General features: G+C 45.8%; 1 protein-coding gene across 6 annotated transcripts; it reads left to right on the top strand.

The window, feature by feature from the left end:
• On the top strand, positions 1–11173 carry LOC120685743 (putative receptor-like protein kinase At4g00960). Of its 6 annotated transcripts, none has more exons than XR_005679720.1 (10): positions 1–1820; positions 1994–2453; positions 6895–6947; positions 7366–7439; positions 7582–7679; positions 8878–9145; positions 9229–9487; positions 9654–9786; positions 9897–10240; positions 10575–11173. XR_005679720.1 is itself a non-coding variant. In XM_039967825.1 (9 exons), the coding sequence occupies exons 2-9, from the start codon at positions 2031–2033 to the stop codon at positions 10161–10163; spliced, it is 1575 nt and encodes a 524-aa protein (XP_039823759.1). In that variant the 5' UTR covers positions 1–1825; positions 1994–2030; the 3' UTR covers positions 10164–10375. The 6 variants fall into 6 exon arrangements, 1 of the variants encoding a protein (XP_039823759.1); XR_005679723.1 differs by having other exon boundaries at positions 1–1825; positions 8878–9142; positions 9274–9487; XR_005679722.1 differs by having other exon boundaries at positions 1–1825; positions 9274–9487.
• Positions 11174–13958: the final 2785 nt, after the last annotated feature.

Below are 13958 nucleotides of genomic sequence, written 5' to 3'. Positions count from 1 at the left end.
ATTTTTTTAGATTATGGAAAAAGTTCCGGCCTTAATCATTCACAAGCGAATGACTACAGCTAAAAGAGTTACAGGAGTTCTTAGACTCTAGACCTCACATGAGGTACTCCACAAATATAAGAAAAAAACTATAAAACAAAAAAAGAAATTTAGAAGACTAAGTTTCAATCTTCTTCTTCGTTCTCGCTTCAATCTTGCAATATTTTCACATAGTATCAATCCATCACATCACTCGTCTGCTTAGAAGCTTGATGTTTGGATAATCTATTGCATACCCTTTTCAATCTATGCTTGCAGATGAGTGCTAAAACATCCCACTTGAGCCGATTCCCACCAAGATGATGTGCACAAGGTGAGGAGGTGGCACCTTCGACGATGCTTCCAACGAAGGTTGCGGCACCCAAGGGTCTCGCCGCCGCCGGCTCCAACCAATGTTAGGCCGAGGCTTTCGTCCAGCACCGCCACGTTCACCCCCGCACATCACCCAAAAGCAGCAACCAGCACTATGAGCACGACCAAGAGCGATCACCGCTGCCACTCCTGCAGAGCACCTCACGCCGCACAACCATGGAAGATGTGCTGGGGGATGCGACGCCCTCAACAGGGAAGACCACGCCCACGGGCGCCGCCATCGTCGAGGCTTTCGCCCATGAAGCCCCAGCACAAAACCTCAAGCTAGGATGCGAACCCTAGCTCGCCACCACCACTGTCGTCGGCGCCCTATCATCCCGTAGCAGCCCTGTCAGAGGGCAAACACACGGAGACTGGGTGCCGCACGCACTACCGCCGGATGGTGCACCCCCACCGCCAAGGCGCCACGCCTCCCTCCGGCGGGGACGCCGCCGGGTCCTTCAGCTCGCCACCGCGCAGACCCCCGGCCGACGACCTAGCCACACCACCACCACACTCCTCAGCCACCGGTCCGCAGTCCTCCTCGAGCCACGATCGCCGCCTCGCGCCATTGTCTGCGGCCGCCAGGCAGCAGCGCGGCACTCGCGCCTCAATCCGCCCGTCCTCACAAACGCTCACGTCTCAGGCCCGCAGATCCTCTAGAGGAGGCTGCGGATCCACCCCTGGGGGCCACAGATCCAGTTAAAGGAACGCCGGAGTAGTCCCCAGAGCCGCCAGCGAACAACGTCGCCGCCGCCACCTGCGCAGCGCGCCAGGACGCTCCCAATCGAGACGCCCCGCCGCCGCCCTCCTTGCCGTTGCTGGGCTTCCGGCCCTTAGCTCGGGCGACGGTGAGTACGGGGAGGTGGGGAGGAAGCCTGTGGCGGCGTGTGATGCTAGTCCACCCACCCCAGCCCAATTCTTAACTTCTTATGCCAAGTGGCCTGCTTGTTGCTCTTGGCGTCAGGCCAACCTCCCATGTCATCCACTACCTACTTGTTGTTTTCTATGACCTTTTTGCGTGGTTGTAATCTTTCAAGAATCTTTTATTTATATATATACATACATACATATATATGTATATATGTGTGTGTATTTCGTTCCTGCCTCAATCAATTTTCGAATATGCTTTATTAGTTTTCTGTTTTTTCAGTTGACTTGACTTGAGTAGTCTTTTTTTTTTAACTTAGAAATGCTAGAGTACATCTGTCTTTCGTGTAATTTCAGTATTCTCCATCTCGGGCAAGTCGTTGATTCCTTAAGCCTTAGAGGAGCCATTGTTTCAATATGTTGATCTGCTTCTTTGCTGATTGGCCTATCGGATTATAGTCTTCTTCGCTGGCCATCGCTCGATCGTGCTTCGCACACAAAGCTGCTTGGAGGAAGAAGCCGGAGGTGTGGGAAGAACGGAAACAAAAAGATAAGAGGCAGTAAGGTTTGCAGTTGCTATTTTTGATTCAATTTAATTTCTATGACCAGAAAGGTTTCTCCAAGCATATAGTTTGCTCATCGTGCAGTTTTCTTGCGCGTTCGAGAAAAAAAAAGTTTGCACATCTATGATAAGTTTAGTGTCGGCTAATTCGCCGACTATTATATCTTGCAGATCCTGCTTCATTTTGTACAGGCGGCTGGGAGCCGTGATGGCCGATCTTACTCTTGGCAGCGTGGAGAAGATTGTTCAAATTGGGCTCGCCATCAAGGAGGCTGCTGACACGGTTCAACAGAACAAGGAGGAGTGCCTTGAGATCAAGAAGCGCGTGGTCAGAATCACCGCCATCCTTAAGCAACTGGAGGAGAAGAAGATGATGGACGACCCAATGTTGGAGGACCCGCTGCAGGATCTAGAGGAGGCCCTCCGGCATGCTCTCACGCTCGTCACGGATTGCCAGGAGAAGCATATCGTGTGCCTCTTCTGTACGGCCGGGGAGCTGTCCAAGCAGCTGCGCCGGGTACGGGAGGACAATGCAGATAAGATGACGCTGGGAGTGTTCGCTGTCGTAGCCACAGCCACTGTTAACATCACCATTATCATGGAAAGAATTGAATGTCCTGCACAGCCACAGGTGCGTAACATTAAATTTTGCTTAATTACAACCTACGACTTAGCTGCATCTGTTTTCTTAATCTTTCTTTTGTGAATGTGCCTACGTATTTCGTTAAGGAGAAACTTCCCAATTCGACACTAGCAAGGTTACGAATTATTTATTTGACATTGAAGATTTTTAACTTCCCCATTTGACACTGAGTTGAACTTTCATTCGTTATTTGACACTTGCATCCATTCCGTCGTGAACAATATCATGTGGATTCTCCCCTCTCCATTCAAGGCTAAAATGACTATCAAATCACTCCTAAAATTCATACAATTTTTTGTAGGGATATAATGAATGTAGATGTATGTGGCGTTTAAATCTTAAAATTAAAATTCATCAAAATAGGCTACTTTTCAAGATTATATGAATTTTTAGTACATATAAATACTTTCCAACAATTAAGAAAAATACATAATATTCCTAAATTTGTATGAAATAATTTATAAACTACTTTAAATGTTAAATTACAAAGAAAATTTGAACTTCTTTAAGAAAAAACTGTTAAGTTATTTGAAAAAAATTAAATTTTGAAATAACTTCAAGATTCTCTAAGTAACTTATGATTTAAGATAATTTTGAAATTAGTTCATATCATGATAAGATTATTAATTATATTTTTATAATTTTTAGAAGGTAACGGTGTGTCATACAAATTTAGATAAGCTTCAAAACTACCCTATTTTTGGTGAATTTTAATTTCAAGATTTTAAGTCACATATGTGTTTTTTTATGTAAAATGGATTCATCTCCACTTGTTATATCCCTACAAAAAGTTTCAAGAATTTCAGAAATGATTTAATATTCATTTAGCATAGAAAAGATAGGGAAGAGTCCACATGTTACCGCTCATGTGAGTTAACTGACAGAATTGATGGAGGTACCAAATAGAAAATGAAAGTTGAACTCAGTGTCAAATAAGGAAGCTGAAAATTTTGAATGTCAAATAAGTAATTCAACTTTACTAGAGAAGTTTCTCTTCATTGTGAGGATCGGAAGAGAATTACAATGACATAACTACGAGAACCGTCATAGCGCCAAGTTACAAAAGCACCAAGCAAATGGCAAACGACCGGATACGTACTGAAGCAAACAAAAAGGAAAGAGCTACCACCCAGCCTAACAAACCTAGAACTAAAAAAACAACCTAAGACATTGTGGATATGATTGTCTACGAAGATTAGTAAAGGACCGAGGTACAACCATGGTGGCAAAGTATCCACCGAGGGAAAATGGAATATCAGGCACAACACGATGGCAAAGGATCAATCCATTAGCCTGGGAGTCAGCGGCCAAGCATCCACCCAAGAGGAGAGACAGTAGCAAAGCTTCCGCCAAGGAGGCGACAACAGCAAAGCATCTACTAGTGACAATAGCATGATGAAGATGCACAAATTAAGGACCAACAAGAATAGATGATGACCACATCGACCTCCCACGATCAAATCCACCGAACGAGGGGCCGTGACGAGCGGCAGGCCAACACAGCACGAAAGCCAGCTATCCCCACTGACGGTTGTGGCCAGAGCTGCACACCAGCCAGGGGGGGTAGCAGGGGGTGTAGCCAGTGCAGCAGCAGCCCGCGTGGCATGCCGGCGAACCTAGCGCTAGATGAGGCCACCTCGGCACTAGCCGCCGAGGACGGGGCGGCCACCCAAAGCAAGCTCCACGCAGGCACGGCTCCATCAAGGACAAGGCCGTCGCGGGCACGGTGCCACCACCTCGGGTGAGCTCCGACCAGGGCGACCGTGCTGGGTACGAAGTGCCCTGCCAGGGACCCCGTCGGGGACGAAGGGATACGCCCTGGATGGGTGTTAGGGGATGGAGGGAGGCCCCCTGCGATACCAACCAAGGGAGGGAGGCTGCGAGTAGATCCCACATTAGGGGGTGTAGATCCGGCCGTAGAGGCCACCGGAGGCAAGGGGCAGGGCAGGACTACGACCAAGGTTTGAAGGCTGGGGAAAGAGGGAGAGGGGAGGAAGGAAGGAGGCTTTGGCTCTGCCACGGGCCACCGCCGGCCACCAGAGGTAGCTAGCGCGGGTTAGGGAGGGGCCGACGTGATGTTGCTCCCCTCCCCCCAGTCTCCAGGGAGGGCGACACGGGGGGTGTTGATGTTTTTTTCTTATATTTATTTTCTTAATCGATCTGTCTACATAATCAGTATACTACACTATTTTTGTTGCACGGTATGAAGTAATAAAATTCTTTTTGCTAACCATCCATGTCTAGTAACTAGGGGTGTTAACGACGGATCATGGCTCTTGTGGTCTTTTCATAATCCAACTTGACTCTTATATATTTTTAGCTCAAAATTGAATAAGATTAAAATCCGATCCTTTTAGAGCCGGTCCGGCCCTTAGATTATCTAAGTCAAATTTCAAGATACTTTACCACCCCTAACCATGTAAATCTTGTGTCTATTTGTCCTAGAGTTGACACGGAGGTTAAAAGCTTCAAAACTTATCCATAAGCCATATACAAGTATACAACCAATGTTTGTGCAGCGTGCCAAGGGAGATGAGTGGACCCGTGGGAATTCACGGGACAATTAATTTCCTGCCACTCTTGTCTGGTCTCAGTTCCTCTTTCCACTAGCATCTGGACCATCATCAGCTACCGAGCCAGGGTGGCAAATCGTTTTTCCAGAGTGGCAAATTTATGGGATTACTTTAGATTTTTGTTTTATGGCAGGAGTTACTTTAGGTTATCTCATAATGGTAGATCTTGGTAATTCAGATAGAGATTTAGGGTTATTTTATCATTTTTAATGGCAAAAGATGGTTTTAAAAAAAAACTAGACCTACGGGGGAGTCTGCCCCGTAGGGGTTCGAACTTTGGCCGGTAGGATGCCAAGCGCACTGCTCGACCAACTGGTCTAGCGGCCGCTGGCGGCAAAAGATGGTTACGCTCTACTTGTTTGATTGACACATGTTTCTGATTCTGTGAGATTTAAGATTTGTGGAGACTTTTTGTACTGGCAGAGATTGGTGATTAGGTACTCCCTCTGTCCTGAAATATAAGGCATTTCAATATTTTTGGAAAATCAAAGTTTTTTATGTTTGACCAAAATTTTAGAGAGAATCATAAAAATTTATGATACCAAACAGATATATTATAAAAATATATTTAATGGAGAATCTAATTGTACATATTTGATATCATAAATGCTATTACTTCATTGTGTATATTTGGTCAAATTTGAAAAACTTTGACTCTCCAAGAATGCTGGAATGCCTTACATTTCAGGACGGAGGGAGTATGGATTTAGAGAGATTATTTTATACTATTCTTTATAATGGTAAAGGTGGGTAAGTTTTTTAGAAAACACAATAGATCTAATTGTTATTATTGCTAACGATGATTAGAGCTAGTCTACGGTTTTCATGCCTGGATGTTTCTAATTTTACGGGAATTTCTTGATTTTATCTATTTTGGTAGCATGTCTTCTTATGGTTATTTAGAGACTTCAAAAACCCAATTTGTAGCATCACTTATAGACTTATGAAGAAGCTAGTTTTTTTCGGCTTCCCACGAGAGCCTCGAGTGTGGCTTATGGAGAAGCTAATGCTAAAAAAAGCTGGGCGTTCGGCAGTGGCTTTTTCTCTAGCTCCCACGGCGGCACCCATGGCTGGATCTTAGAGAGAAACTCAAGGGCAACACAAAAGGGAAGCTCAGAGTGTTGGACTTATGGGCGTGGGGAGAAGATGACGAGCGGGAGTAGCGGTGCATCCATCTAGGAGGGGGGTGGCAGATTTTGAGCTTGACTGTTCCTGCCGTTGGTCCCATGTCTTTTTAGTAGTGGGAGGCCAATTGTAGTGCGCGTTCCCTTTTCTTACAATAAAAAAAAACTGTAGTGGGCCTAGCAAACACGATTGGCAACATTGGCCACGGCCGGCATGGGACATTGACGGTTAGCGTTGTTGGCTCGGCATAGAGCTATGGCACCATGCTTGCCCATGGCTGCTGTGGGCTGATGAGCAACCGCCCCAGCCAGCAAAGCATTGGCGGTAAAGCTGGCTGGCCGCTTGCAATGAATCAAATTCTGGTCGCTCAATTCCCACACATACCCCTCGCATACTGAATTAAATTCACTCTCATGAATCCATCTGATCGTACTCTCTCCATTCTAAATTATAAATCATTTCAATAAATTTTCTAGATATATAATTTTTATTATATATGTAGACATAGAGTATATCTAGATGTATAGTAAAATCTATGTTTCTAGAAAAGCCAAAATAATATGCTCGGAACGGAAGGAGTATCAGTTGTCTAATGGAATCTATTTCATATGATGACTTTCCGCCGGCACTGGCTTGTTCAAAAGAAAACAAAGCGCTGCATCACAATGTTGAATCATAGACATGCTTCATTGTCCTACTCTTACCGTGAGTGAAATGTTTTGCAATTGCAGGATGCCGAAGCAGTGCAGTCCATGGCGAGCAGTTCTTGGGCCGCTTGTTCTAGGTTAGATATGTGCAGCAAACATCCCTGTCTTTTTTTTGTGACACTATGACCAAAGAAAAGACTGAATCATAAAGAGGTCTTAAAAACTTGTAAGCGTCACCTAGAGTAGTATCTTTAAAGTTATCTATACATTAATTTCTCTGAATTTTCAAATTATGTTCTTGAGAAGTTCTATTTTACTTGCTAGCTAGTTCATATCATGCTAGCTAGTTCATATCATAGGTTGGCAGTCTGAAATCTCTATATATTGTGTATTTGGCAATCTGAAGTTATTTCAAATTCAATGAACGGTGAGGCGGAAGCTGAATGCAGAAATGAACTAGATAGTCAAAACTCCTCCTTTTCTTTTTCTTAGGTTTTCTCATTCCATTTTTACAAGTATTGAAATATACTTCCTTTTGCTGAATCGCAATGGCAGAATTGAAACGGACGTCAAGGAAAACAATGTACCAGCAGGAAGTGACCCGCCCTTTGCTTCCTTATTAGTACCTGGTAAGATGTCAATTGCTTATCAGGCTCTAAATAGCTTCATATCATTTTGATGTTATTACCACCTGACTTCTTTAGCTTCAATGCTATATATTATCACAACTTACTCCGAACTCCGAAGTTATGTAATAATGTTTACTGACAGGGTTCACAAAGTTCAGTTTCTCTGAGATGAGAGAGGCTACAAATAACTTTTCCAAAGATAACTTCATTGGAAGAGGTGCCTTTTCTTGTGTCTACAAGGTACTCTCCACCACATGCCGTCGATTTCCTCTTGTCTTTAATTTATTTGGAGGTGCACACGTCGCGTAGATGGCCTCTGTTCCTTTCCTATATAAGCTACTCATTCCTTTCTTAAATATTTGTCATCATTGATTTTTTTTACTTAAACTTTAACCAATAAAATTTATTCAAGTAATTAATTGTGTAAAGTAAAATTGGTATTACTAGGTCTGCCATCAAAAGTACTTTATTTAAGCATGTCTGGCATGTTTATCTATTTGCTTAACTACTTGCAGAAAAATTAAAAGTGAATAGTGAGAGGAACAAAAAGGTCAATATAGCATTGATTATTTGAGAACGGATGGAGTACTTGTAAAAACTGTCATAATTAAAAAGGAATGCTTTATTTCTTTCTGTATTTCTATTTTTTCTTAAAAAAAGAAAATAAGGACTTGTATGAATCTATTCCATATAATTTGAAAATACACCAAAGCCAACCCTTCCAGCGCAAACATCTACTACGCTACTTGAATAGTCAAAGGAACAAAAAATCAATAATGGCATCGCTCATTTGAGAACGGAGGAAGTACTTTGTAAAAACTGTCATAAAAATAAGAGCCCATTGATTTCTATATTGAGTTACAGATCAAGAGAGATCACGGAATCATTTCACCTTTCTCATTTGCTAAAACAGTCATGCCCTCCCGAACCTATCTAGCTTGAGTATGATGGAAAGTCCTGTACCCTTGTTCCATTGTTTTTTTTTTCTGTACTTCTAGTTTTTCTTAAAAAAAAAGAAAATAAGGACTGGTATGAATGTATTCCATGTCATTTGAAAATATACATGAAATCAGCCAATCCTGGTAGCGCAAACATCTACTAGCTAGGCTACTTGAGCAGTTAATAAGGACGTAAAGAACGAAGAAATTCTTCTTGTTGGTAAATTTTGAGTGCATATATATGACGATCTACTGTTGATGTATCCAAGTATGGGAACGGCAGCTACTCCTATTACAAAGCACGTTATTGCAGAAACAAACAAATTAAAAGAGCATTCCGATACTCAATCACCACCTGCTGTTTGCCTAGTGTTGGATGAAGCACGACGCGCTTCTGGTTAATAAAGACACGTACAGCATGTTGTTATTATCATTATACATACATCCACAAGGCAAATGATGTATCCATTGTTTAAGTAGCTTGTTTAATTTTTTTCTAGGGTCGGCTACAAGATGGACAAGTGGTCGCCATAAAGAGATTTGGAGGTCCTGAATCTTTTGACGGGAACTACGCAGAGAAAGAAATCCAGTTAATTTCCAAGCTTGAGCACAATAATATAGTAAAATGTCTGGGATATGCGCTTGATGAAGTCCAAACGGCAGAATTAACGCTGCCCAACAGCAGAATAGTGTTGGCTGAAAAAAGGCACTTTTGCATTGTCAACGAATACATGCCTAATGGGGATTTGGAGGGAATCAACGACCGTGGTATTATGTTTCTCAACTAAATTTTATTTGTTGCTGTCAATATCCTTATGCCTATAATGTCTATATAACTAGCTATCTAACAGTTGATTTCCCGCACCGCACGATATATATGTATTTTGCGGGGTCAGGAGGAGTTCATTGGTCGTCTCGTTTGCAGCTAATTCAGGGGATAGCCCAGGGCATACATTACCTGCATGGGAAGAATATTGTTCATATGGATCTGAAACCAAACAACATACTCCTGGACACTAACATGAATGCTAAGATTACAGATTTTGGGTTATCTATGATGTTTATTGATAATCAAACAGAGGTGATGTCCGACATCGTCGTAGGCACACAGTAAGACGTCATTTCTATATTATTATTATTTCACTATCATCATTGGTAGCTCACCGTCACCGGCCTGGTTTATTTTTCTAAAAAAAAAACATGATAATGCATGTGAAGCTCACTTTTCAGCCGGATGGCCTCAGATTTCTCTCCTTTTTTCGTTTTGCGTTCTCAGGGGCTATATGGCACCAGAATATATTATGGAGGGCAAGGTATCGCACAAGTTGGACATGTTCTCTTTTGGCGTCATTCTTCTTAGAGCCATTATTGGCGGTATGTTCAAAGATGGCCCACCAAGAGGCATTTGGGTAAGTTGTTGCAACACACACCACAACATCAGTCTGTTGCCGTTCCTCGGTGAGCAAAGCTTCTCATCAGCACGTGATGCTTTTTTTGTTCTTTTGATTTTTTTTTTCAGGATTATAATCAGGTCGAGTTGAGGGATACTAGAAAAATGAAGGGGCTACTTGATCCGTCCTTGTTTCACGAGTCCCAGCTGGAGGAGATAAAAAGTTGCTTCAAGATTGGTCTGGCGTGTGTTGATTCCGATCACAAAAAACGGCCAACCATCGATGAAGTTGTCCGGAAGCTAGACAAGATTAAACAAAAAGCGGGGACTCCAGAGAATCCAAGCAGCATGCTACGCCGGCTGAATACTCTGACATCAATGGGAGGGCGCCACTGATGTGGATTTTCAGCGTTTATTTGGAACCGAACCTCCCGTACAATGTGGCGTTGGGAACTCACCATACGTAGTACGAGGTTGCTTTCTAGACTGCAGTTGGTTGCGTGCTTGTTACTTGTGTGCTATTTCTTCTATCTCGTTGACAGTTGCATCAAACTCTACTGTTTTATGTTTTCGGCCTAATCTTGAACTTGACATTAAAAAGCATCAAACTCTCTCCATGTTATTAGCTGCTTTTAATTTGTCCTAATAATTAGTCCAACATTTCGAAATTTAACTATATGTATGAGTAGCAAAAAAGAAAACCATAAAGATTTACACTATTACACAACTAGTCTATACCGTCGTCGTTTACCAAGCCAGTGCACAAAACCAACAAGGAGGAGAAGATTCAGTTCTCTTTATTTGCAGGGAAAAAAGGCTGAAGAATCTGGGATGGATGGAGCTGTGACTAGCAAATGTGCAGAACAAACCGATGGGGCATCCTGGGAAGGGGGCAAACACACCTTCTGTACGTTCTGTGTCATACATGGTAGAGGAGGAAGCAAGCATGATTTCACACCTCCTAAGTTTGTACTGGTATCTCGCTCATGTTCATCTTCGCGACCAACATTATATTGTACACTCATGGTTCCAGATACTATTATGTGTTGCAAATGGAATTTCACATCTGACGGAGACATTGCATTGTTAGACCATCTCCAAGAGACTCAAAGTAGTTGAATAGCTAAAAATAGCCAAACTGAGGTAAAAACCAGATCCAGCATTTGGAAGGTAAAAGCAGGTGAGGCCGGGTGAAAGAGGTGTTTGGCGGCTTAGCATACAACGCAATGATAATATTACTAGCTGGGTAATAAGTACCTGAATCCAGCACCTCCTAAGTTTGTACTGGTGTCTCGCTCATGTTCGTCTTCGCGACCAACATTGTATTGTACACTCGTGGTTCAAGATACTATTATGTGTTGCAAATGGAATTTCACAGCTGACAGAGACATTGCATTGTTAGAGCATCTCCAAGAGACTCAAAGTAGTTGAATAGCTAAAAATAGCCAAACTGAGGTAAAAAAACAGATCCAACAGTCTCTCTATTCTTCAATTTTCGCTATTTGCCTAGCTATCCATGGTGCCCCTGTAGGATAGTAGAATTGGTGTAAAGTTGTGGATGTATTGCATTGAGGCCTCGGCCGGTATATATGAGAGTACATGACTTGGGGGGCAAGACTCCCCGGGATACATATGGTAGTCTACGATATGTATATCTACAACTACCAAATATACTCTAATACTCCCCGCAGTCACAGCAGGAGCACAGCAGACGGTGAGATTGGAGAAGAAGCCGAAAGCAAAAGCTAACGGACTAACATCCCCCCCAGTCATAACATTGGTGTGGTGCGGATGCTGCGACTGGAGAGAAAACCAGCGAGTAACTCATGTGGATGGTAGCCCTTTGTGCTGATGTCGAGGTAGACGAACTGGAGAGCGAGGAGCCATGGTCGAAAATGCCGTGCATAGGATAGCCATGGTCGACATAGAGCTGTTGAGGTTGCCGAAGATGAGGTAGCCGCACAAGAAGTCGCGGGCGCACGAGGAGGTGCCATGGTGGTGGCGTAATGGAGAAGACGACGGAGACGAAGATGGTAACGCGTCGAGGCAGTCGTAGAGGGAGTGATGCCGAAGTCGATGCAGTCAGGCCATCGGGCGACACATGCCCGGGTTTGCTAGGCTCGGGTATGCGTCAGGGACGATGAGCACGCACTGGTATTGCCAATATCGGACGTGCAAAGGAGGATGCACAACTAGACGCCATTGCCGGGAGGCCAGCAGAGAAGGCCTCCATGGTTGTGCTGTACGAAGCGAGGAGGAGAGCTCGGATTTTCCAGCGCAAGGCTGGACGATCCAGGCGACGCGGCGGCGATGCTCGAAGGAGACGATGAAGAGCTCAAACGGCTTAATGAAGACCACACGCGCAGGGCACGCAACGACACGTAGTCGACAACGAGGTCGTGGACGTGGTCGGCGGCAATGAGGAAGCAACAGCGGAGAAGACCAGGGGGACGCCACTGCTGCCAAAGATGCGACGTAGCGGCAACCCTCCGTACTCGGTGAAGTGGCGTGCTCGACAAGGACGGACGTCACGGGAGCCGGGTGGATCACGCACCTCGGCTGATCAGATCGAGTGGCGTGAGGCGAGACGTCGGTGGGCGAAGTCGGTGAAGGCGTCCCGATCAGTGGAGGCGACGATGAGCTAGCGAAGGTCGATGTGCGGACGAGTCAGCGATGTAGGCGGCGGCGCAAAGAGCGTCCCCTAGGGTGCCAGCCATCTCGCCATGCCACAGGGTCAGAAAGGAAGAAGAGGCCGGTGAAGTCGATGCCGACGTCGAAGTAGAGGCGCGAGGTCGACAGGTGGCGGGTGACACAATCCCGATCTCTGATCGGGCAAAACAGAAAAGGGTACAGCAGCAGCTCGTGTAGTACCTCGGGGATGCGCATAGCACAGGAGGCCCCTCACCCTTATCTTCTTCCATATCTGTCCACCACGGTAAAGGACCAGAGGGGAGAGAGGAAACAGAATAGAGGGACAGAGGAGCAGGGTGGTGCGGCGGATGCGGAGGCAGCCATGGCGGCCAGTGCAAGGCCAGACCGACGGCTGTGGGAGCCCGAGTGAAGCACCCTTCCCTGCTGCTATGGCAGATGACGCGGAGGGGATCGACGAGGCGGATCATGATGGAAGGCGGCGAAGGGATCCACCGAAGCGGCGCAAATCCCGCCGAGCGGGCGACGCGGCTCCTATCTGGGTGGCGACGGGGCCCGCACGAGCCAGAGGGGGGGGCATGGCGGACGGAGTCGCACCGTCGGGTGCAGAGGAGCCCGCCGAAGCGGGCACGCTGCCTTGGGGCGGAGATCGATGTGGCCGGCGATGGAGGGCCCCAGTGACGCGAGATCCGGGAGGGAGGCATGGACCGCGGCACGAGGAGGCTGCGAGGTGGAAAGGCGACGCCTCCAGAGAATCCACCGGCGACGAGCAAGGCACCTCGCGGGACCCTGCTGCCACCACATCAACATGGGTAGGTCGCTAGTGCCACAGGGAGATCGCTGCTGCCACCACAGCAGCGCAGGTCAGGTCGTCAACGACGGATTCCATGGAGGATGGCGAGGTACCTTCAATCTGCTGCTGCTGACGCAATCTAGCGGCGGATTAGACTAGATCCGCCACGGAGAGGGGCGCTGCCCCCGGCGGAGGTCATGAGCGACCTCCCCGGGGTTGTGCTAGGAGGCCTTCGAGGGGGTGCCCTTGATGGGAGCCGTGGGCGACGACTGGCGGCGCGCAGAAGGTAAGAGTGCGAGGAGAGGCAGTGGAAGGTTTAGGTCAGAATCTGAAACCCTAATCTTGTGATTCCATGTAGGATAATAGAATTGGTGTAATGTTGTGGATGTATTGCATCGAGACCTCGGCCGGTATATATGAGAGTACATGACTTGGGGGAAAAGACTCCCCGGGATACATATGGCAATCTATGATATGTATATCTACAACTACCAAATATATTTTAATAGCCCCGCTCGTGTAACACCCTGTCCCCACCACCGCACAGCCCAGCCCTTCCGAGAGGCGAGCCCGCTTACACATTGCATCTCACTTATGCTTTCGTTCTCGCTTCGTGTAAAAGGGTTGACCCGAAGGTGCTATGGCTGGAGGACAAAGGCTTATAAGTTGGCTCCATCCCTGCTCAACTAGTACGGTGGTACTAAACATGTGCACGCAGCACTCATAGGCCACTACTGGGCCATCTAAAT

This window comes from Panicum virgatum, chromosome 8N, assembly GCF_016808335.1.
Source record: "Panicum virgatum strain AP13 chromosome 8N, P.virgatum_v5, whole genome shotgun sequence".
NCBI classification, from domain to species: Eukaryota; Viridiplantae; Streptophyta; class Magnoliopsida; order Poales; family Poaceae; genus Panicum; species Panicum virgatum.
The sequence above is the reverse complement of the archived record's forward strand: the minus strand, read 5'-3'. Positions and strand labels throughout refer to the sequence as shown.